Source organism: Cynocephalus volans, chromosome 8 (assembly GCF_027409185.1).
Source record: "Cynocephalus volans isolate mCynVol1 chromosome 8, mCynVol1.pri, whole genome shotgun sequence".
NCBI lineage: Eukaryota > Metazoa > Chordata > Mammalia > Dermoptera > Cynocephalidae > Cynocephalus > Cynocephalus volans.
In genome coordinates, this window is record NC_084467.1 from 124,815,707 (window position 1) to 124,841,088 (window position 25,382).

General features: G+C 47.1%; 1 protein-coding gene and 1 non-coding gene across 2 annotated transcripts in view; one reads left to right on the plus strand and one right to left on the minus strand.

Annotated features, from left to right (window-relative positions):
* RCSD1 (RCSD domain containing 1) overlaps positions 1-21,984 on the plus strand; it is a 61,915-nt gene extending 39,931 nt beyond the window's left edge. The window contains exons 2-7 of the mRNA XM_063105431.1: positions 3,166-3,267; positions 4,366-4,455; positions 8,495-8,566; positions 11,996-12,199; positions 14,470-15,180; positions 20,332-21,984. Of these exons, the coding sequence (XP_062961501.1) occupies positions 3,166-3,267; positions 4,366-4,455; positions 8,495-8,566; positions 11,996-12,199; positions 14,470-15,180; positions 20,332-20,364 (1,212 nt within the window). The 3' untranslated portion in view covers positions 20,365-21,984. The remainder of the gene's footprint in view (positions 1-3,165; positions 3,268-4,365; positions 4,456-8,494; positions 8,567-11,995; positions 12,200-14,469; positions 15,181-20,331) is intronic.
* A 2,808-nt stretch (positions 21,985-24,792) lies between these two features.
* TRNAT-GGU (transfer RNA threonine (anticodon GGU)) lies at positions 24,793-24,866 on the minus strand. Its single transcript has one exon. It is a non-coding gene; the product is annotated as a tRNA-Thr (tRNA).
* Positions 24,867-25,382: the final 516 nt, after the last annotated feature.

The following is a 25,382-nucleotide window of genomic DNA, read 5'->3' on the forward strand; positions in this document are numbered from 1 at the left end:
CAATCTGCAAAGAAAGTGTGACTTAAAGCAGGACACAGAGGGAGGTGAGTCTAGAAAACAGATTTAAGACATGGAGATTGTCCCAAGAAGAAAGGACAAGCTGAGGTCAAAGCAGTGACCAAGACCCAGAGGGTAGATGCCTGCAGGGGAGGGTCCTGCAACTGGGAGTGGTCCACAGGGACTAGCTGAGGGTGTCAGTGACTCTGGGCGCAGGTGCCCAGTCCTGACACTGGCAGACTGGGTTGGATGGGAGGAGGGGGAAGAAACCAGCATTAGAGGATCACATTCTACGGTTCAGGCTCTGTGCTAAGTGCTTTCTGGACATCACAGAAACAAAGAAAGAACACTTAATCCCAAAGAGTCTAAGGGGTCCTAGGAAAGTCTGGACATACTAAAGTCCTTCTCAGAACTAGAATACAGTCAAGGTGAGAGCTTGGCTTTACCAAGACAGCCTCAGGATTGAGAGAGAGCTATGGCCCGGGGCTGAGGTGGCGTGAAACCCACTGGAGGAAGTTAGTGGTGCACCTGCCAGAAATGCAAGGTGAAGATCAAGGGAAAACCTCATGCAGTCTGAGCCACCAGCTCCTGTCCATCCCCAGGGCCACGCTTCTTCCACTGCCTCTGTGCAACCCAGTAGCTAATAGCAATTTCGAGATTTATATAACACTTTACAGTTTTCAGGACACTTTCATAAATTACGCTACTTAACTGATGTCCGTTGCTGGAATATCAGGAGTTGGAGTCAAATGTTTCACAGATTATCCCGTCTGGCTTCTCCTGTGTAACTCTGGCTAAATTACTTGCCCTCTCTGGGCTTCAATGTGCCCAGCCGGCAGAAGGCAATAATCAGTCTTCCACAACGTAGGATGGGAAGTGCATGGAAAGGGGCTGCTGGTGAGAGGACTCGCCAGGCTCAAACAAGCTCTGGGGTCCTCAGGCAGTCCAAAGAAAACCCATTCACTGGGCTCCAGGAAAACAAACTCAGATGTACTGTAATTTTTCCTTCAACCCAGCTTTTAAGCCCTAAATGCTCCTAGTACTCTCGCTCTGAGCCCCTTTGCCAAGCCCAGTTTTGAGACAGAGAAGTTAGGGAGGAGTTTTTGATTCCTAGGCAGCTCTATTTTTAACTGGAATGTATCTCCCTGCACCACCGAGATTGGCGCCTTTGAAGCCGAGGTAAAGTGCACTGTCAGCAGGACCAAAGCATAAATAGCAATGGACAGAGAGACCGACCTGTGGTGTGGGCAGGAAGTTAGACAGATGGACAAACCGATCAGCCCCGCGTCTTTGCCAAAAGCAGCTCAATTAATTATACACTGTCCCTAAAGCCTCTCTGTTGTTCCAGGAGGACAAGGTGTTCGTCCCTGACCATTCCTAAGGTGGCAGGTGTGAAGGTCAAACAGGCGCAAGTCCTGCGGGCCCTGCCCAGCAGGGCACAGCTGAGGGTGGGGCATCGGGCCCCCTGGCTGTTACAGATGGGATAGAATTCACCTCTGGAAATCTGGCATCTTGAATAGAGATGAATTATGTTACATCTTCATGTAAAATCAGCATTTGGTGTTCAGACTGGAATGAGGATGGACTTGAATCATAGCAGGCGACAGTAAAGGGGGACTGTCTTTTCCTGCAGAATCGCTGTTCCCACATCAGAAGGCCCATGGCCCCAGCAGTTCTTTTCCGTCTCTAAACAGAGCTTTGTGTCTGTGCGCTTAACTTCACTACTGGAAGCTGGTTGGGGGGTGGGAGTGGGGGGCGGTGGGTGTGGGGGTCTGCCCTTCCCCTGCTGCAAGGGAACTGCATCATAAAATGACTAATGACATTTACTTTGGAGGGACCCAAAGAAGAAAGCTTGGAGGCATTTTTAGCACAGAAAGGAGGGTGATGGACGTGTGTGTGTATGTGTTACAGGGGTGCGAGCTTGCTGTTTGGGGGACCATGCCCTGTCTTTGTAGGCCCTGAGACCATGGAAAGGCGGAGAAGGACTTTCTCAGACAAACTGCTACCCAAATCCTCCCAGTTGTAGGCTAGCAGTGAGGAGGGGACATGGTAAAGTGAGTATGCAGTCTGTGTAAGAAATGCCACCATCTTGGAGACAACAAACAAACGCCTAATGTCTCTGGGACGGACATCTGAAAAACATGATTAAATATAGGTGGTTTAGCAGGCCACATGTAACAGGGCCATTCCCAGTATTGCTGACTCACCCTCTGTGTCTTGGTGACAAACAGCACATGGAAGTGGACAGTGTCCAGGGGTGCATCTTGGCCTCTTCGGGGAGCCTGCAGGCACCTTGAGGGAGGGACGGCCACAGTAAACTGATGGCCTGAGCTGGAGGCAGGACCCACGGCCAGTAATAGTAGCAACCACCCTTGCTCTCACTTGCAGTGTGCCAGGCCTCGTCCCAGCACTTCAGATATCTCATAAATCATTTAATTCACAGAACAACCTTCTGAATGATGTGATGTTGTTATCCTGTCAAGGCACAGAGAGGTTAAGCCATTTGCCCAAGGTCACCGAGCTAGCAAGTCAGTGGTTGATCCCAGGCAGTCTGGTTCTCACTTGCTATGCTACCTGCCTCTCGTGTCATTTATTTACTAATTCAATAAACGTTTACTGAACACTTCTTTGCCCAAGGCAGTGGGCTAAGTAGGGAAGACAAGACACATACATATGAGTTCAAAGTTCAATAAAGGACACTTGCTCACCCCATTTTATACACTTGAAGACCCCTCTCTCCAAATGCATTTTGCCAGCCCTCATTTTTCAAAGGAGGGGAACAAGGGAAAGGAGTCTCCTACACTGTTGCAGATGTAGTCTTTTTCTAGCAGGGTCTTTGCAGAATGAGAAACCCCGCACCTTTCCTGCCTCTGAGATCCCTGGGCACCCTGTGGGACAGAACCAAGTTTTATTTGCCTCCAGGTCCCCAGAGCCACACCCAGGGCTGGGAACATGGTAGAAGATATTCACAAAATGTGGTTGACTGGATAGTTTTAAAAAATCTTTAAATGCAGGGGCCGATTGCAAAATGCTGTTAAAATACCTCATTGTCATAGCATTTCTGCTTGCGGCCACAAAACAAGTGCTTTGCAAGGCTCCCGGTACCTGACACCTAGAAGTCCGAGTGCACGTTTGCTGATTAACTTTTGCTTCTTCTTGGTTTACCAGGAAAGATCAGCAGAGACCAATGCCAGTGTAGACAACTCGGCGCCCCCCTCGGTGGCCCAGCTGGCTGGGCGGTTTAGGGAGCAGGCAGCTGCAGCAAAGGAGGTGAGTCAGGAGGCAGCCGAGCACCCTCTTCTGGGAGGGGGGCTGGAGGAAGGGGGAAGTCTGGGACAGGCCCAGAGCAGAGGGAGGGAGGAGGCTTGGTAATTACCAAATTAGGAAGAGAAGCCAGAGAGGGGTCCCTCTGAATGTGCGGAATGTCGCCACCACTGCTGTGCCTGTGCAGAATCTTTCCCCACCAGAGTGAGGCTTACACTCTGGCAAGGAGGGGCAAGAAACAGGGCAGAGAGCTGAAAGGCCCGACCGTCAGAGATGGGATCTGGACTCTTTTTCATCTTGCTCATCTTGAGCAGCGGTGCCAGCCCTGGACTGGTTCAGAATGAAGAGGTCCCACACCTGGCTCCTGCCCCATAGCCTGGGAATCAGAGCAAGGCAAGGCTGGGCAGATTCTGAATGGAGAATTGAAGAGAGGACTGGAAGGGAAGCACATTCCCAGAGGAAACGAGGGATCAGGAAGGAAAGGGATCCAGTGAGCAATGGATTCTAAAAGAATCCTGATGAAGAACAAAGTATGAAAAGGGGTGTCATAACTTTGGAGAGATTTAGGCTAGATTTTCTCGAGTCATACAATGTGAGGAGCTCATTAGATGTAAGATGGGGGAAGGGGACACTAAGGTGGGGGGAGGTCTATTACAGCCCTTGGGCAAATGAGAACTTAGCTGCCTTGCTTTTAAATGCACTATTGTTTTCTCATCTGAAAAACTGGGTCTATAATTTCTAAGACATTATAGGAATGTCATAAAGGATAAAGAAGATGACATTGATCTAAGGTGCTGGCACTGCCTGAAAGCTGAGTGCATTTTTGAGATGTCAGTTCAGTCAATGAATGTCAAGTAAAAGAGGGTGTTCCAGCAGGAAAGGAACAGGAGAGGAGAGGCTGGAAGTCCAAATGGGTAGATGGTTGAATGCAACTAGTTTACACAGTAAATGGACAGTCCCAGAGACACCCAATCCCTCCGTTCTTAAACATCCTAAACATCCCTAAGCATTCCTAAAACCCCCCACTTCCTTCCTTTCCCTCCCTGTTGCCTGATTAGCTCTCTTTTTTTCTGTCTGTGTGTCTGTCTGTCACCCTTTCTGCAGACACCAGTCAGTAAACCAACAAGAAGGAAACCGCCCTGTTCCCTCCCTCTGTTCCCCCCCAAGGTAGAGATGGGCCAGAATGGAGAGGAGGTAAGTGCTGCTGCTGCTGGGCTCAGAGGATGCTGGCTATGGGTTTTCTCTCTCCTTATCGGAAGGGACACGAAAATCACACTTTTAGACCTTGAAATCTATGCAGGGAATTTCTCCATTTCAGACTCAAGGATGAATCTTCTCTTAATGCTTCCTGAATCCTTTACTTTGGAATCTGGGCTCTGCCCTAACTCTCTTACTGAGCCTCCTTTATGATTTGTCCAGGACAGGAACACTATTTTTCAAGCCTGAGAATTTCAGCAAAGAGAAATTATATTATCACTACACCGGATTCAGGAGTCAGGAAAGTTATGCTTTATTCCTAGGTCTGACCTAGATGATCTGGGAGTAAGGTGTGAAGAAGGCCCCTGGAAAGAGGGGCTACCCTATGCAAGGTAGGATGGTAATGTGAGAGGAACCTGTAGTTCTGCAGTAGCTTTGCAAAGGCTGGCCATTGTTCTGGCTCATTGGAAGAAAACCAGAACACACAGGAGGCCTCAAAGCCCTCGGATATAAATAGCCGATGTTACCAACATAATAAAGGCTCTGATATCATAGATCATAGCCAGTAATAAGTTCCCAGTCTGCATATTCATCTGTCCTCATTTATCTAATTGTAGCCATAAGAGTGACTTCTCCCTGCCCTATCCCAGCAGCCCATGAAACTTCACTATGGGCATGGTCTGTGCCAGAAATGAATTTGCATGTGCTGTCATGCAGCCAGGGAGGCCACCCCCAAAATAAAGCAAGCAAGCCAAAGCCGGTTCAGTTCCCAAATCCCACTTCAACCACTTCTTTTTTTTCTCCCCTTCTCTTTTGGGGACCAGCGTCCTGACAATAGACACTGGCTAACTGTATGAACTTGGGCAACTCTCTTGGTGCCTACGTTTTCTTGTCTATAGAGTGCAATAGTTAAAGTAGATCTATGGTTTTCAAACCTTTTTGTCAACCCAAGGCTTATAAGAGAAGCACATCAGATAAAGCAGAAACTCATAGCTGCTCCTGGTCAAGTGAAGGTGGAGCGGGGTCTGGAGCCCCATCTGCTCTGAGAATACTTCCCCCTCCTCCACTCAACAAAGGTCTTATTCTAGGGTGAGAACCTCAAGGAGTACACTTTTAAAAACACTGAGTTTTTTGTTGGGATCTCTTCAAGCGCTGACATGATTTTGTGGCTTCATGGGGTTATCAGCCAATACTATTACCAAATACATATCAACAACTTCTCTTTACAGAGAGTCAACTTCACCTTGTCGCCTCCCACCCTCTGGGCTTGGTGTCTCTGCTGTTGTGCAAGAGGCTGAGGCTGTCGCCACTTGGAGCTTTACATGAGGCTGCCCCCTGATAACCCGGGTTCAGCCTAGGAGAAGTCATTGCACCATGCTGAATTTGGTTCCTTATTTGTAAAATGAGGACAAGAACACCAGCCAGATAGATTATGGAGGCTGGATGGAGTAGTTTTATTCCCTGGAATGAAAGCAGAGTGAGGCAGATTAGTGGTGACTGGATGAAACAGCTCTATTTCAGAGGCTCTGTAGAAATAAACTTACAGGTTTCATCCCATGGGGCACATCACCCAGAAGTTAAATGGCATAAAATGGCCAAACGTTGGGTGAATAGGAGATAGGACTTTAGACTGAAAACCCTGCCTGGAGTGACAGGCTGCTTGCACATAGGAAGAGCACTACCTCCAGGGATCAATGACTTCCATCACCTTGAAATACACGTAGCAATAAAATGAGCGGCCAGCTTTGGCTGGGCTGGAATGGAGTCTGCTGCCCACACTTCTGTGCTCCTATAGTACAGCCTGCAGAAGCTCTAACGCTGGAAACTCTGGGGTCCTGAAGGGAGGGCCCCGGTCAGGCTACACCTCAGTTCCTAAGGCACAGTGTCAGGAAGGATCATTTCATCCCTTCTTCATTCCTGCCCCCTCCCTATGTCTGCTCGGGCCTCAGACAGTGGGGCCAGCATCCTGGGCAGTACCTGCTGACGGCAGGGCCCTTCTTGGAGACAGGGTGACCAGGAGTTACCCCTCTCTGGAGAACCCAGCCAAAAGGGTCTCTTACATGCAGCTGCAGATCCTGTCTCATTTGCTCAACAAAAGGGTTGAAAAACACCTCCATCTGAAAAATTAGGCCCATAGTTTCTAGATCATTATAGGAATGTCATATAAATACATATATACATACATATATAGGAATGTAGGGCTGGTTTTTCTGCACCAATCGTTAGCCCCAGCCACTTGCCTGGAGCCACTTGTTAAACTGTAAAGGAAATGCTGCCACCTGCTGCCCTTTCTAGGAACTGCATTAGCAGCTCTTTAGACTCTGCAGTTCAAATCAATAAGGGTTTTGTGGAGCATCAGCTGAGTCCCCAGCACTGTCCTCTGGTTAAGGGGCAGTGTTTATTAGCTTTTTACTGTCTTCAGAAGATAAGGTCATTTGGATAAGAAAAGAGTTTATAGTATTACATAAAGTAAGCTTTATCGCAAAATTGTTGCTGCAGTTTCTGAAAGAGTATCTTCAAAAACACTGGCCTGAGCTGGCTGGTTAGTTCAGTTGGTTAGAGCGTGGTGTTGTAACACTTTGGGGTTCACATCCCCTTACTGCCAGCCACCAAAAGATACACAAAAACAGTGGCCCATGGGAAATCACTGTAAATCACAGAAACTAAGGACAACCCAACTGGGGCTGGAAACTTTTTGTACTCACCATAGGCAAAAGGCTTCTGGGAAGACTGCTCTAGGAATACATCTGACAGTGTCAGCTCATGGGGCAGAGGCACCTCAGAGCTGGAAGAGCTCACAGAGTCATTTATTCCAATCCACCTATATTTTGGTAGAGGAGGCTGAGGCCAGGGACATCCATCTGGCTCTTGCCAAAGCCAGAATTAGAAGGGGGTCCCCTGAGTCCCAGCCAGTGACTTTCCCACTCCGGCTTGCTCTCCCTTGGTGTTTTGCCTTTAAAAGGTGACAAGGAGTTAAATTGAGTAAGTCTCTTCTTTTCATCACTAAAATACAAGTATCTCACTCAATAATATCTCAGAATATTTCTAAGAGATCAGTGTTCTGATGATGATGATTCAGGTAAATTAGCACATGGGGTGAGGGGTAAGTAATTACATGCTGGTCTCTAAACTATAGGAAAATCCCTTCTCTGCTTTGGCCTCTGTCCAACAATGTGGAAGTCATCTTCTTCCTTAGCATCATCGTGTCACTGCCATCATTCTCACATAGTTGTGGGGATTTTACACAACACAAGGAATCAATCTTTGTTGATAATGTAGAATCTAAAGGCAGACAAGATTCCTGATACACATTCATCACAAAAATATCTACAACCCACAGAGTATACATATGGTTATGTCACACATACATCAGCCATTGACCACTCCTAGAGAGCAGAAACTAAATAACATTCACCTTAATATAACCAACACTATGCCTGGAATGTAATAGATAATAAGTGTCTGCTTAGTTAAAATGAATGTTCAACGTTTTAGGAAATGACAGTTTATTAACAATGCCATTGGTGGGGTTTTCCAAAATATCATTAGTTCGAGGGAGGAGTTTCAATAATACTTCTGTCAGGTTTCACTCCTGGTCTGTGGTTTCTTGTTTCATTTATAACAAACCGAATGGATAATCACTTTTGCCCTTTATCTTTGAAATCCCCTCCAATTGTTGATTTGCACAGTTGAAGGTCATGAGGTGAAAATCTTGCTCCCCTCAGGCTAGTGTTCCCTCACGGTGACAGCGAAGTCATTCTTCCCGGGACAGGAGACCTCCTGTGCTGTGGATGTCTGCTCTGACTTCTCTGAGTCACAGATGCGAGGGGTCTCGCTTGTGGCGAGATGAGGGAGGGAGAAAGGGCGAGCCCGCCTCACGCTGGCCCTGATGCGATAAGCGGGCTGCTGAAAGAGAGGAGTGATGTGGCGGAACCAGCCTCTCCTCTCCTTCCACCTGTGGCTTCTGGGCTCCAGCCCTAACCCTACTGCCCTTCATCCCAGTCACTTCAGTTGTTTTGATCTGTTTGCTCTATAGAAATCACCGCCCAATGCGAACCACCCTCCAAAAATCAAGGTGAAGAGCTCACCTCTGATTGAGAAACTTCAGGTAAGTGCAGAATGCATGACTCACTGCGACCTTTTATCCAACCCCACTTCTTATCCAAAACAAGTGTCTTTGGGGCACCTAGAAGAAGCCCCTGTGTGTGGATAGTTGGCCTCTGATAACCAGCTAGTGACCAAATTGCCCTAAAGGATGAGGATCTCACAGCCCTCACCTGGGGGCAAAGGGCTAACATAAGGACCATATCAAGCATGAGTTTATGTAGTTAACACCTAATGGTGGTAGATAGATAATGGGATGCTTCAAGAGTTCTATGGGAAAAGGACATTACAGTTGCAAGAAACACTTGTTGTCTTTCCACCACTCACCCAGTGTACCCAGAGCCCTCACCCACGGTGCCCATGGCTGGGCTGGCTCCCTGGGAGTGTAAATGGAGCAGAAGACACTGCCTTCTTGTTGGGGAGACAAGATTTTCACAGCTGATACAAGAAAAGTCATATAGAAATCAATAACAGACATCCCAGTTGTGTGTAACTGCCCAGCTCCTATGGTCTAGACTGGTGCTTCTCAGCCCTGGTATTATTTGAGCTGGATTTTTTGTTGCAGGGAGTCTGTCTTGTGCATTGCGAGATATTTAGCAGCATCCCTGGTCCTACCCACTAGATGCCATTAGCACTCTCCAATAAGTTATGACAAAGAAAAATGTCTCTAGACATTGCCGAATGTCCCCTGGGGGCAAAATCTTCCCCCATCCCACCCCTGGTGAGAACCACTGCTCTAGGATTTCAGAGCCAGAAGAGGGTGGAGTGGGCAGGAGTAATTAATGACTGCTTTATGAAACACCTATGCCCTGAGCTGGTCCTTAAAGGATGAGTGGCTGGAAAGGAGGGAGAAAGGTGCTCCCAGTGTCAGAACAGGGTGAGCTCAAGTGCACAGGATGGTGGCTATGACATGTCCAGCTGAGGCCTGTGGGAGAGGCTCCTGCTTCCACCGAAGCCTCTGTCCAGCCACTCAGGAGAAGGAGCGAGGTTCTCCTGACTGTGTTCTCTCATCCAGGCCCAACTAAGAAACTGGCTTATCAACTTGATGGTTCTGAAGCCATTAAGGGGATGTCAAGGCAAAAAGCCACAGCCTCTGAAGTTCCCAGCCATAGGAGAGCCCAGGGGATTTGGTTCCCAGCCTGATCTGGGGTTAAAGAAAGCATCCCTGGTTTCCGGCCATGAGCCTACCCTGTGGAGGTTGAGGACTCTGCAGTGTCTCCCCTGAAATTGAATTCATAGTAAATTAAGTATGGGGCCCTGATTCTGCCCCAGCTGCAGAAAGAGGGTGGTGCTCCCTGTCACCCCAGGAGACTGCAGGACTCCCATCTCTCAGGGATCTCTCATTGTGGATCCCAGAACTCCAACATGCCTCCTAGCAGCCAGCTGAGGGGTGCAGCTCAGGACCCCTACCCCACCTCGGCTTCCTTGCAGCCCACCAAAGCCCTCATTCAAGTGCCAGAAATTAGTTTCCAAATGTTCTGTACCCTGTAGTCTTGTTCTCGTTCCTTTTTCCAGTCATTAACGAGGCTCTTTGGGAAACACAGCAACTTGAGAATGAGGTTTTGATGTCTAATTGTTTAATCTCATTAAGAATATCAGTGATAGTGTAGCAATTTGGCCAAATACCATAAGAATCTTACTTTGTTGAGAATCTGTAGGGGAAAGAACTGAGAAATGCATCATCAGCTAGATTTTCTTCTAAATATTCAATTGAGTGAGATATGAACTATGATTTTTCTTCACTAAAATAGTCCATAATTTAACATTCAAATCTTCTGCTGGCTGGGAGTTTTATTTTCGAGCAATCTTACAGAGGGAATTTCCCTGCTGGAATTTTAGATGGAAGGGAGACCCCTTTTAATGCCTATTTAGAGCCCCCTCTGCCATGAAGCCCTCTGAGTTATCCCAGCACATCAACTCCCACAGCATCTGTGATTCAAATGCTTCCCTTGGTCTTCATTATATGCTGTTTTTTTGACATGGCTTGAGCTCACAGTATTGCTATTTAACTTTTACATTTTTTATACATTTAATTTTTACGATGACTCAGTCTTGTCTGTATTAGAAGTTCTTTTTTAAGATCACAATAAAATTACAAACACCTTCTTAAACATGTATAATGCTTTATAGTCTGCAATTCCTAATGTACACGTAGGGGTTCTCCAAGGCAACAGTCTTGGCTGGTGGGAGAGTGTGGCCGAGGGGAGTTGGAAGTGAGATGGTGTGAGTGTGGAGTATTAGTGGAGGAGCAATGGAGAGATTAAACAGGGACCAGATGGAAGAGAATTTGGAGGTTAGACTAAGAAGTCTGAACAAATGAATCCAAGGCTCAGAGAGGCTATTGGATTTGCCAAAGGTCACACAGCTATTAAGTGAAAGATCCAGTATTTAGAGTCAGGTCTGTCAGCATGCAGAACCCATGCACTTCACATTGCTCCATCTGCCCCTCAAGCTCTGTCCCTCCTCTGTGGGGTCTTACTGCTATCTCTCCTGGTCCTGCATGGCAGGCCGCAGGGTATGGACGACTCAGCCAAGCAGTGATTTGGAAATGGCCAGGCAGGAGGAGGAGGAGCGTCCCTAGATGGCGCTAAAGAGGATTCAGACACTCTCACAGTTCCTGCATGGACACCTTCAGACACCACCACCTTCTCCATGAGTAGAGTGGATTCGGGACCACCCGCCCCCTCCCCCACCAGACTCAAGACTCCCTCAAAGCTTTGGTTACCTTTGGGCAACTCTCCTGTTTACTCACTGTGAGGGTTCATTGATCTGGCCTCACCTGCACTAGGATGCTGCCAGTGGTGGCTCCCACTCATCCCTTCTGCTGCCTCACTCCTGCAAGAGCTCAGCAGCCTGCTGTGTCCACCACTCTGGACGTCTACCAAGAGAGAACCTGGTACCTGGAGACTTGAGGGACAAACAGATGTGGCATGGATCTCAGGGTAAATTCTTTAGCCACTGTCCTAATTTGTGCAACGAGGACAAAATTGCACATTTAGGGTCATTGTCAAGGAAATGGCTGCATGTGCCTGGCAAATAGTAGGCATCCAGAAAACAGTAACTACTATTAACTGATGAGAAAGCTGATCATGGGTGCTGATTTGCTGCAAGGACCTGGTGCCTGCAGGTTGTTATTTTGGCCACTTTGTAAGTTGGGGCTCTTCCAGAGCCTTTTTGCTGGGTGCACGTCAATGCTGTCTGGGCATTCTGGAATGCAGCCTGTGGCAAGCCAGGTGGCAGGAGATGGATTGAGTAGGCAATGCTTCCAGGAGAAGGATGTGACATGACAATAGGTAATTGTTCGGAAAGTGACATGGAGAGCCTCATGTTACCTAGTCTCCACCAGTTCTGAGGCCAGGTAACCAACAAGCTAGAGTAGAAGCTGTTGTCTTCTCCCCACCCCTATTTGAAATTTCTCATCTTTTCTCAACAGGCCAATTTAACCTTTGATCCGGCGGCTCTGCTGCCAGGAGCCTCACCTAAGAGTCCCGGACTCAAGGCCACGGTGTCGCCATTTCACAGCCCGCCTTCTACCCCCAGCAGTCCTGGAGTGCGGTCTCGGTCCAGCGAGGCAGAGGAGGTGCCTGTCAGCTTCGACCAGCCGCCTGAAGGCAGTCATCTGACCTGTTACAACAAGGTAAATTCCAAAGTATTGTGGTGTGCCTACAGGAATGTAGGGACTGGACAGTTCTGAGTTTTCTCTACCCTGCTGTGGTTCTGGAGAAAGGAGGAAACATTTGGGGTTGTAGTCAGAGCTGGTTTTTAACAGAAGGGAAACTTCTCCTCTTCTTTGCAAGGGATGTCTGAACTAAGATCTGCCTCACTCACCTCTCTCCCTATAACCGTGCCATTCGCCAAAACGCAGGCTTGGGGGCCGACCCTGTGGCTCACTCGGAAAAGTGTGGCGCTGGGAGTGCCAAGGCCGCGGGTTCGGATTCCTATATAGGAATGGCCGGTGCGCTCACTGGCTGAGCGCAGTGCGGGCAACACCACGCCAAGGGTTGCGATCCCCTTACTGGTCACGAAAAAAAGAAAAAAAAAAAAAAAAAGGCAGGCTTGTGGGGTGGAGTGCTCTATTCTTTGTGGAGAGAGGGGTGGGGATTCAGGACTGATCTCAGCTGCACAGACAGTTAATGTCAAAAATCGAAAACAAAAGCCAAAGGGCTGATCCGAGATTCCCACACAAGGGTGGGCAGGGTCACTAGGACTCCAAAACATCCTGTTCTGGCCTGATGTGAATAGTCCTGTGTGTACCAGTATGAGCTCAAATCATTGTCACTGCAGCTTGCCCAAGTTAAAGAATATCCAAACTCTTCCCTTTGTAAAAAACATATGGCAGGGCTCGTTTCTATGGATGCTGCCCTGATCCTTTGTGTGTGCTTTCATCAGACCCCTGGCCCCGCTAGGAGGAGGTAAAAATCAGAGATACGGTCCGATACAGTCCAAGCAGGACCTGACAGATGTGAGCCAGAGCCAGGCAGGGGCCAAGATTCAAGGGGGTCTGATGCCCAGGCATCTAGATGGGTATGACTTTGGAATTAAGGATAGAGAAGTGGGATCTTCTAGGCCATTCTAGGAAATGCATGGAGCAACAAAGGTCAAGTGTGTAGAAACAGATAGGGCCCAAGGAAACAAGCTGGTGGTAGAGAGGTGGTGCGGCAGGCCTGAGCCTGCTGGTGGGGGCAGAGTGGAGGTCCTCCAGCCTAGGGCATAGAGATCCCTGAATGCAGACAAGAGCCAAATGCAGAGCCTCGTCTTCTCACAGGGTGCTCCATAGTGAGTAGGGCAGGGAGGAGGAGCCGTTACCGGGTTGTTATACCTGGAGGTTTCACCCTTCTGAGAGCAGCAAGTGGGGCAGGTGAGATTATTCCTGAACCCTGCTGGCCACGAGTGCGGGGACCCTGGTACCCTGTGCAGCTGGCCCCACGATGGTCTCAGGAAAGGGCCCAGGAAGCCCTGTAAACCAAGTGTTCATTCCAAACCTCTGAGATGGAACTAGGATTGACAAATACCAAAATGTCCATAAGTGGGAAAATACAATTTATGAAAACTTAGTTTCCAGATAAATTTTTAAAGGACACTTCACTTGAGTCAAGTAGGGCATCCAAGACAGACATTCCTATTGCACTTCAGAGAATCTGTTGGGCTGAGATGAGGCCTGATTCTGAGATTCACACACTTCCCAGACAGGAGATCATTTTCAGGCAGCTCTATGGGGTGCTCCTAAGGTATGGCTTCTGACGATGGTGGACCTGACTCCTAGAAAGGGAAGGACCCTGGTTGCTGAGCTTTCCCAGGATTAGCCAGATTTGTGGGGGTGGAGAGGGCCCAGTGGGGCAAGGGAGGAAGCTGGTCACCTGCTATCCAACTCAAAACACACGAGGTCCCTGTACCAGGTCAGGCCTTCAGCGGGACTCTAACCCTCTTCTCTGCTGGGTTCACCTTTGTCCAAGTATAATCTTCAAAATATTAAAATGTGACTAGTGTACAAAATATAGATTTTATTCAACTTGTCAATTTGTGAGAAAACCTATAAGATGGTAAATATTACTTAAAGGGCACTGGAAGAACTGGTAATTTATAGGCAGTTAAAAAATGTTAGAATAAAAGTGCTAACTGGTTAATGCTCTACAGGGCAATAAAATTATAAGTTATCTTTTTTACCAGAGGGAAAGTATTTGCATCTTCAGGAAACAAAAGTCTGCAGGTTACCATGTAATTTCACACTCCCACAGGGCTCTAACCTGTAATAAATAGCGAACAATGGTCCATTCTCCTAGGAAATTAAATGATCCTTGGGTGGGCTCATTAAGCAGTGTTTTTAGACTCACATGGAAAGGACATGCAGTCCTCCTCTTGGCCTCCCTTACAGATTTTTGGATAATTTTCCTTAACACCTTCTTCCAGGTAAGGACGAGGGGCTCAATAAAAAGGCGCCCTCCCTCCAGGCGATTCCGAAGGTCTCAGTCAGACTGTGGGGACCTTGGAGATTTCAGGGCCGAGGAGTCATCTCAGGAGAATGGTGCCAAGGAAGAGAATGGGGATGAGGTGTTCCAGTCCAAGAGCAAGACCCCAGGATCCCCTCCGTCCAGCGAGGGGGTGGTGGGAGAGGGTGTGAAGAGAAGCCTGGGGCCTGCTGAAAAGCCCCCTCTGAGGAGGACATCCAGCAGGACAGAGAAGCAGGAGGAGAAGGACAGAGACACAGAGGAAGCCAAGCAATGGGAGAAGGCTGGGCGGAATGCAGAAGAGGAGAACGGCCGGTGTCCGGCCCAGGAAGGGGCCCTGGAACCACACCAAACCTGCAGCCCAGAGGCTGAGAAGGGGTGCAGGAGCCCCAGGGAGGAAGAACCAGCTGAAGAGTCTGCAGAGGTGAAGGGGGAGAGCATGAGAAAAGAAGAGGGTAGGCCCAGAGATAAGAGCCACGACACAAAGAAGCCGGAGGAGGGAGCTGTGGGGGAGACCCCCCTGAGTGCCCCTGGAGGGATGGAGGGTGGCAACATCCCTGAGCAGGAGAAAGGCAAGCAGAAGCAAGAGGAGGGGGCAGCTCCGGAGCCCAGCTGCAGCCCCGAGACCAGCCATACCCAGCTGGAGACTGGCAGTGAGGTCCCCAAGGCAGAGGTAGGTGGCCCGGCTGTTCACAGGGGGAGGGCAGCACCAGGGCCAGAGTGTGACTTTGTCCCGTGCCCTGATCCTTACAGTCCCGTAGTAAATCAGCTCAGTGTGCAGAAACAGAGACACCAGGCTCCCGCCTCGTGCCAACTTGATCGAGACAGGTTGTTGTCAAGGGTGAGGGGACAAAAGGACAAGAAAGGGAAGTGTGTCTCGTGCTCTTTCCAGCTTCTCGCTGACTCAGAGTTCTTTCTGGGTGTGTCTGGAGTGACTGAGACTTGGCACAACTAGGAACTGAGGTCTGCAAACATCCACTGAAGGCCTGCTGGGTGCAGGGTCCTGGGCTCCCTGCTGTAGAGGATTCTGAGATGACAAGGAGGTGTTCCTTTGTAAAAAGACTCACAGTCTAGGGGCCGGCCCGTGGCTCACTTGGAAGAGTGTGGTGCTGATAACACCAAGGCCATGGGTTCAGATCCCTATATGGGGATGCCGGTTGGCTCACTTGGGAGAGCGTGGTGCTGACAACACCAAGTCAAGGGTTAAGATCCCCTTACCGGTCATCTTTAAAAAAAAAAAGAAAAAGACTCACAGTCTAGCATGTGAGACCAGCAGCCCCTTAGGGTGCACTAACAGGTGGAACTCGGCAGTGGGCAGGGGACACTCCTGGGGAAGCCCAAAGCACAAGGGAGGCAAAAACGATTTGTGTGTGGAGGGTGGCAGCAAGAAGTTGGGGATGCTTAAGGGAGAAGGTGGCATTTGAGCTAGGCCTTTAGAGAAGGAAGTTTTATGTGACATCCATTCACTCCCAGGTGTCTCGTGTGCACCTGCTGCACACACAGAGGAGGGAGATAACTCAGCCCCTGCCTCCCCTCCAGCCTGCACTTGCTGAACCCTCCCCCTTGGCTGTCTGCTCCCCACCAGCTCCCAGGAAGCCCATTTTGAGCTCACCAATCTGTGGTTTAGGAGCAGAACCAGCCCTGCAGAGACTTAGAAGTTCCCCCCAAAAACTCGGTGTCCCACCTCCACCCCCACCTCTGACAATCTCATCAGCTCAATCACCCTCAAGTGTTTGCCCCTTCCCTTTTTGTTAGTCTTTCACTCATTCATTCATTCGTTCATTCACTCAAGCCACCATCAGTTTCCTTACTGCATTAGCCTCTTACCTGGTTTCTTTTTCTTTCTTTCTTTTTTTTTTTTTTTTTCCCGCCTGTACAATCCATTTTCTAGACAGCAACCAGAGGGTTTGTTTGTCTGGCTTTGCTAAAACTACTCACCTCTTGTGTTAGGATTGCTGTAACAAATTACCACAAACTTGATGGCTTAACACAATAGAAAAGTACTTTGTCACAGTTCTGGAGGCCAAAACTCCAAAACTAAGGTGTTGGCAGGGTTGGTTCCCTCTGGAGGCTCTGAAGGAGAATCTGTCCCTCTTCCCCAGGTTCTGGGGGCTGCCCGCAACCCTTGGAATCCTTCCTTGCCTCTTAGAGCTCCTGGTGGTGCCAGCACCCGTTGGCATTCCATGGCTTGCAGATGGATCACTCCAATCTCTGCCTCCACCTTCACATGGCCTTTCACTATACCTGTGTCGCAAATATCCCCCTCCTTTCTCTTATAAGGACATCAGTCATTGGATGTGAGGCCCACCCTAAATCTAGAATGATTTCATCTTGAGATCCTTGATTACATCTTCAAAGACCCTATTTCCAAATAAGGTCACACTGACAGGTACCAGGGGTCAGGACTGGGCGTCCTCACCTCTCCCAGTTCTCCCATTAACTGTGCTCCAGCCATGCCAAAGTTTTTTGTTCTTCAAATACGCCAAGCTTACTTCCACCTCAGAGCTCTATCCTTGCTGTCCCTCTGCCCAGAACACTCTCCCTTCTGATCCCCACATGGCTGCTTCCCGCTCATCATTCAGATCTCAGCTCAGGTGGCCCTCCATGCTCGGGCCTGTGTTGACCTCCACCCGCAGTTACTCTCTCCCACTGTTCCACTTTGTCGTCATGGAATGTATCACTATTTGACATTCTCCTGTTTTCTTACTGTCTTTCTCTAGTCTTTTCCCCACTGGACCTCCAGCCCCTACTACAGAACCTCGGTTCTTCATAAAATATTTGTTAAGTGAATGAATGAATTTTAAAAGACAGAAAATTGCTTGACCCCAAAGAAATAAATTCCTGAGGTATAAGAGGGGTTTATGTGTTTGTGGGGGGCTCTTCAGGGGCCCTCACATTATTCTCACTCAAACTAGATCAGGGAGAAGAAAGAATGAGTCCCAAAGACTGACGAGGTATGACTGAGACCCCCCAGTTGGGTGGTTAGGCAAAGAGGCAGCAGATTTATTTAATACCTTCCATTCTAAATAAGCAATCTTTGGATTAGATTTAGAATGAGCAATCTTCAGATTTATAGTTTATTGGAGCCCAGAGATTCCACCAAGTCTCCAGAAGGAAGCCTTCCAATCTCACTGACAGCATCTTCTGGTCCTGAAGGGTTAAAAAAGTCACCTTGGTTGAAAGGCTAGCCGGGAAGGGGGTTGCTTCAGGAAGGTCTCAGGTAGAAGAAGGCTTCCTGCAGAAACTCCAGGAGCTTTGGGAGAGGCTCACTAGTAATCTCGCAAGCCTTACTACTTCCATATTTCTGACAGATCCCTGGCAAGGGGAAGAGATTGTCCAGCACCCTCAGGAGCACTGTCCTCCCAAACAGCCAGCTCAGGTGGAGAGAGAGTAGCTCCACTCACCATCTTTCCTTGCTTTTTCCTCTCCTTATCCATTGCCGAGATACAAAACTTTGACTCCTTTAGCCAAATCCCCTGGTTTAAGAGAGGAAGAAACTGAGGTTCCAGGAGGGGCCAGGAGTTGTCCAAGGTCACAGAGCTCAATCAGTGTTGACATACTGGGTACCTGCTGTAGTTATCAGAATGAACTGCCTACAGAGTACCTCTGCATGTTTGCATAATGTATTTAATCTGGAAGGGGCATTGCCTCCAATCTTCTTTTGTCCCTCTCAGAATGAGTCAAGGTTAGAATCAAAATGCCTCAGACACTAGTGCTAGGGAATCACCAGTGAGAACAATTATGGGACAGGTCCATTGGATCATGAGCTTCCCCAGGCACCCATGCCTGTCCCAGGTCTTTCCTGGATCTGGTAGAGGCAGCATCCACCTGTACGTGGTATCCCTAGCACTATCAAGATTCTGTGGGTCCAAAGATGAAAAGGACAGAGACATAAACAAATAACAAGACAGATTCTGCCGAACCCCTTCTCAAACGCTGAGAAACCAAGGAGAATGACTTGGAAAAGTAATTGAATCAGACATTTCGGAAATCAGCACTTACTGTTAGTACAAAAAAAGTCTCAGGTGTGATGTCAAAACATCTCGAATGTCTTTGTTTGGATAAGTCTGTCTTTGACATACCTGAGTGTCCCACACAATACTGGACACCTAATGAGTGTCTGAGAAACACTTGTTAAATTTATTTAAAGTATTAGATTTGTATCTTATTCAGTGCCCTCTTTCCAGAGCTACCTTTCCTTAAAAACAGAATCCTAAGTTCTGTGGCTTGGTATGTCCAGCTTGCCCCATGACTGAAATTCCCAGGATGGCTCATTCTTTCAGCCTGAAACATTAAAATACTTGTGAGGGCAACATCACGGCACTTGCACACATCTGCTACCTTTGGGTACCTATAAAACCTCCTCCTGCTTTCTCTTAAAGGACATATTGCTCCACTCTTTGTGCTTCACACAGTAGGAGGCATTTGATTTGAAATTCTTTTCTCCCTGAGCTGTTGAGACACAACCTTTTCTTGAGAGCCCCCATCTCCATCACTCCGTTTCCTCAGCTCTCTTCCTTCCCCTCCCAGTTAACTGGGCAGGCGGCTGGGACTCAGTGCTGGGCCCTTATCCCTGCTCAGCCCTCCCTTAGCCATGAAACTGTCCTTCCCTGAGAGCCCTCTCCTCCTTCCCCTTCCCCATCTCCCTCTCCAGCACTCCCAGGATGCCAGTGCTGACCTTTCCTTCTTAGCTCTACAACCGCATCTCATTTCCAACAGAATTCCTGGTCTCCAGACCCATCCTACACCAAATTCATCTTCCTAAAAATACCATCTTGGTTGTCTACTCTCCTACCCCAAACCCTTTGATACTGTCCATTGGAAATCAAGATCGCACTCCTCTCATGCTGGGCTTTGCCACTGTCCCTAACCTTTACTGTCCCCTCTGCTACCCCATGATGGGGCCAAGGACTTCCACCTGCCCCCACACCACCCACATTCCACACCAGGCACTGCTCCTGCTGCCCCGTCCAGCGGAGCACCTGTGCTACCAACTGAAATTGCTCGGCCCTCACTGCTGCCTGGGAATCCTCTCCTGCCTCTCTGTCCTCTCCTCCACAGGCCTTCCCTGAATGTCCTGAGAACAAATGCCCCCAGGTCCTTGCACTTCCCTCACACTCAGGATAGTCCATTCGGATGGCCCACATCACATACCATTTCGTACCATGAATACATTCATAAATATCTTCATTTCTCAGCCAGAGAACTGGTGGAGATATGGCCTGAGTCCCCGCACAGCTCCTAGCACCGAACCAGCTAAAAGTAATACCTCTTGAATGAACATTGAATAGCTACTTTGTTGTCCTTTTACAAAAGGATCAGCCTTTTATTTTCGACTCTTTCTGTTCTTTTTTCATTTTCTATGCTTCCAAAGAATCTTGAGCAGTGTTTTGGGAAGATGAAATTAAATAGGAATGAGTGAGTAGGTAAGAGGCTAAGATGGGGGGACATGGAAAGCCAGGTATCAAGGGACAGGTAGTATTACCTAGTAGTTGAGGGCTCAAGCTCTGGTCCCTGGGTTAAAATCCTGACTCCACCACTTACTACCTGTGTGCCCTAAGGGAAAATCACCGAACCTGTCTGGGCCTTAATTGCCTCACCTATAATACAGACTTAATAGAAGCACCAACTCATATTGCTTTTGTGAGGATTAAATGAGTTGGTGCATGTGAAAAACTATGACAGACACACAGCATTTTTATTACTGTTGTTATTACTATTACTCATGCTATTACTATTATTGCCTGATCTAGCATCCTCAAGGAGATATGCTGTCAGGATTTCCCCACCCTTTTCCTAATTTATTCTTTCCTCCTGTTCACAGGATGATACTCTGGTTCAGGACACTAAAATGTGAAGAAGAACTCATTGTGCCCTAGTGATGAAGTTGCTGATGACATCTCTCTGGAATTAGCAGCAAAAATAGTAGCAGCAGCAGATGAAACTCCAAGTGTCTGGAGTCACTCTGAAGACACAAGGTGTATTATCTCCTGGCCTCCACACTGAATGCTCCCCCACAGATGGTGACTGGATCTGAGAGCAGGAGACTTTTGTCAACTTGAGTTTGTGTCATTTGATGGATTTGGCTTTAAAAAAAGAAAAGAAAAGAAAAGAAACAAACTTACCTAAAACAATTTACTATGGTGGCAACTCCCCAGGGATCCTGGACACTGTCCACACTCACCCATCCCTGCAGCTGACCTCTGAACTGAGCTCTGATTTAGCTTACCAGATTTTGTTGTGTAAAGTTATAGCCTTTTTACTGTTCTAAAGTTTTTATGGTTCTCAAATGTAAGTAAAAACTAACTTTAGGTGGCCAGAAACAAAAGAAAATAGTAGTTTTTGAAAAAATAAATCCTATAAGTTACAGAAGACCTTAAGTTGTATCAAGACCCTGGAGAGAACCTTTCAGCTTGGTTCAAATTTGATTTGGCCAACCTATTTTTAAAACACTGGACTAGAAGAGATCATTATTGAAACAGTAAAAAATACGTGTGCACCAATAGGAGCTTTTTTTTTCCTGTCGATAGTTTTCTAGTTGATGACCACCATGGGATGTCACTGCCTCAGGTCACTCCCTGGTACCACCCTGGAGGAGACTGTGGAGAACTCCCATGGAGAGGCAGAATGTCAAGAGGTTTCATGCTCCTGCTGCATTTCCTCATCCTGAAAGCACAGCAGTGATACCTGAACAAGGATGAGTTAATGCACTTCCAGAAGGTTATCCTGAGCATGGATTAGATGTTTCCTGGGAGGTGCCTTGAGTGCCATGATGTGCAGGCTACATAGTGAAAACATCCTTCCTAGCTTCCCTGGGAAGCCTTTCTTGTATCTAAGCCAAGTTCTCCTTCCTGACTTAGGAGGAGTGAGTTGGGATCTTTGGTCTGTTCTTGCTGGGTAGCTCTTGGTTTAATATTCTGTTTGGAGAGTGTAGGAGGTTTTGCAAGGGACAGGGGCCTGGCTACCCATTCCTTGACTTATACCCTCTCACCTCTTCACACACTCCTGTTTAAAGATGTTAAACCAAATCAATGTTTAATCTTTGGGTTGGTCCTTATTCTGACTTGAGTTTTTCAATGTCTCAATGTTCTGATTTGATAGTTGGAGCAATTGTTTTTCTGGAGGTCTGTTAGAGCACCCTACCCTGAGTTCAGAAACCAGTCTCCCGGACAAAAAAGCCTTATGTCACCACTAGTACCTCAATTTTCTTACGTCATTTGCAGCTTTTCTAGTTCCAAGTTAGTGTTAATATTTGGGATATATATTTCTCCAAAACTGTTTTTAAATAGTTTATAACTTGTAACAAACTTGTAAACTGTTCAAGACTGATACTGTCATTGCTATCATAAACTCTGGATTTTAGCAAAATTTGGGAAATATGTGTGTGCCAGTTATTTTGAGATCTATATTCTGTTTATTTATCTATCTATCTATCTACAGAAAAGTCTACCCCCTAAACAATACATAGTATCATTTATATATGTCTCTGGGGTATTTATTCCACGCAAGTGTTTTATGAAATATGTGCATGATTTTGAGTGTGTGATGAAAAAGGCCACTTTCACTTACTTAAGAAAGGCATGGAACAGAAAGTGTGGGATATAGATATGAAAATAAAACTGTATTTTTCTTCTGGAGGGTAAAGGGACCTTAGCCACAGAACTGCTATTTTGGGGTAACTAAGACCAAGCAGAAAATTTCAGTTAGCCATTAACTTAAGAAATGATAATCATCAATTCCTTGAGGAACTGAGAGACTGACCATAAGGCTGAACTGCCCAGGGATGAAATCATGCCCCAAAAGGATCCTTCGCAAAAGTTTACTTTTGTTTATCGCCCATTACTCCCTCTTATTTTGATTTAGTTTAGATGTTGTGCACCTAAAATTAAGAATTGAAATTAAGTTTTCTTGTTTTCTTACCTTTCCTAATCAACTTCAAACAAAGGAATTTCAAGAGAAAGGCAAAGCACCCTAGCTGATTATTAACCCACCTTCTTGCTTAAAGGAAAATTGCACCCACATTAGTTAGAGGTAAGCGTCAGGTATTTTTATGTTCCAGTGATGCATGAGTGAGGTTATTGTCTTTGAGCTCTCCCTAGGAGATAAGGACTCCAACCTGAGATAACATCAAGGGTTTGAAGCTGACCAGTCCACCAACTGCAGACTCCATGACGCCAAAGCACCCAGTCCATCATGGGCCTCTGGCATCTGACTCAGACCCTCTGCTGATCCCATGACCAGCCTCCCCCTTTGCCTGCAGGACAAAACCCTTACCTCACCTTCCCGCCTCTTCCCCTTTATAAGCCCCAAAACAGTCATCAGAAGGCAGGATGGTTTTAGCCTGGTCATCCCCCAGATGCTGGTTAACTGAATAAAGCTTCCAGTCCTTGCACAAACTTCTGGACTTTCGGGTCATTTGTTTAGAACAAAAGGGCAGCCAAGCCTACTGATGGTAACAGAGGGTCTAAACATTATAGTAGCAGATGAGAAAGGAGCAATAAAAAAATGACAAGAATGTGACAGGAGCATGCTTGATGGTGTCAAAATACCTTTCTATCCCCCCTGGTCCTCTGTTAGTCACATTATTTGGTCTATTTTGCAAAAAAGCGGAGGCCACATTCCCATGGTTGTTAATAATGAGGGGGGCTCTTGGTAGGGGCTCATGAAGTTGCAGGGACGCTCTCTGTTAATGCTGCAGCCTGGCTTCTCATAGCTCTCCTTTCCTGAAGCGACCATGATTAGCCATTGTACTTGCATGGTTGATACTGGGATTTCTAACTGTGGGATGAAAGAAGTCCACCTGTGTCTTAGGTAGCACGAAGTCACTACCAGGCCAGGAAGACCTTGTTTCTTTCAGGCTTCCTTAATAAGCTTGGAAGAAAACACTGATGCTTCTACAGTGACAAAGCTAAAGAGAAAAGTCAGAATTATTCTTCCACTATCCTTGTAATCTAGCTTGAATTTCAAACTGTGTCTTTCCTTTCTCCAGAGAAGAAGCAAGGAAAAAACCTGGAGGCTTTGAAGGGATATGCCAATATTTAAAAGGGGCTGTGATGCTGCTTCAGCTGTATAAGGAACTCGGTAACCAGGTGACCATGAGAAGCCCACGGGGCCTGAGAACTCCACTCTGCTCGTGGAGGTCACCCTAAACAAAGCCCCGTTTGCCACGCAGATTTTAGCCTGTGACCACTTGACTAGATGTTCAATAAATGTATGTCAAATAAAGGAACGAATGAGCAGAAACGTAACCAGTTCATCATCTTCTGATTCGATTTTTCTGATTAAGTAAACGTTTAATACAGCTGAATGAATGAGCACACTCAGCAGCTGATAACGGGAACCCAATTCAAACTGCTGATGAAAAACTGAACTATATCTGCCTACGAATGTCCCCTCTCATTTACCCATATACTAAACCATATAACTGAAAAGTCCACAGAGAGGCCTAAGTATAGCCATTCGAGCAGTGTCAGGAATCTCTCTTGGTATTGGTCTCTGCTTTCTTCTGTGTTGGCCATATTCTCAAGCAGTCTCTTCTCAGCCTGCAAACCCAATGAAAAAGTTTTTCCTTCCCAATAACTTTGGGGAAAATCCTGCAGAGGTTTTCCACAGGCCCTGTATGGACCATGTGCCCGTACCTCAACCAATCACTAAGACCAAGCAGATTCAGAGATCACGGACCCTCTCCTGGAGCTAGGGTTAGTTGAGTCAATGCTATTCAATCTACAAAGATTTCAAATGGGAGCAAGGTGATTCCTCAAAGAGAAATCAAGACAGTGTTACCAAAAGAAGCCATGCTGGGTAAGCAATAAACAACAGCTGTTCCCAACAGGGCAATACCTGAAACACCAAATCACTATTCCATTGTTTACTTCAAAATTAAATTTTGTTTGACCCTCAAGAAGTTCAAGTCAACTTTGTGCTCTATGGACCGGATAAAAATAGGATGCACAGAATGTCTCTATATGATGTATGATCAGGTGGCTTATGAACATGTCAAAAGCACTTGAGCCAAACTCAAATGCTACTCAAATAAAATGGGACTAGGTTTCACAAGCCACCCCCAAAAATCAGTCTTATTATTTTATGTAATAATGTATTATTGTGTCCAGAGCTAAACTATAACTAACCCATGAGGATAGTCAGTGTCTGTATTATTCTTCACTGTGTACAGTGACTCATGCATGGTAGGTGCTCAGTAAATACTTATTAAATGATGAATGATTGCACTGACTTCAGAGCTGGAGTTGGATTAAGGTTTTTTTTGGAGGAGGCACGAGGCAGCTGGCCAGTAAGGAGATCTGAACCCTTGACCTTGGCGTTACCAGCACCATGCTCTCCCAAGTGAGCTAACTGGCCAGGCTGGATTAAGCATTTGTAACAGTCATTGGTGTCCAACACCACCTTTATTTGATACTAGATGCCTGAAATGTCCTAATTAGCAACTGATTCTGTTAGCATCAGTCTTCCTTCCCAGTCTAAGTGCAAGTACTCCTGAGAGAGATAATACTTTAATCCTTCTCTGCCACTCACACCTTGATGTGAGTTGGTTATTGAGACCCTTTCCAGAGGAGGTTATAAAAGAAGAGCAAAGTGCACAAAAACCTCGGGGCAGGAGACACTTTCCTGACTTCCCAATCTTGCTTAGGGTAACCCAGGCTCATGGTGAGACCAGTGATGGTCCTGAGCAGAGTGACTATAAATGCTGAGAAGGGACCATTATTCCAGTTTTGCCCTTAAATCCCAGGAGAGCTGTGGGAATTCCAGAGAAACCCAATGCAGTCGAATGGGGCAAGAAACTGTGGTTCTTTGAGACCCCTCCTCCTCAGAGGAGGAGATAATGAATGTATTATATGCCTCACAGCAAAAAGAGGC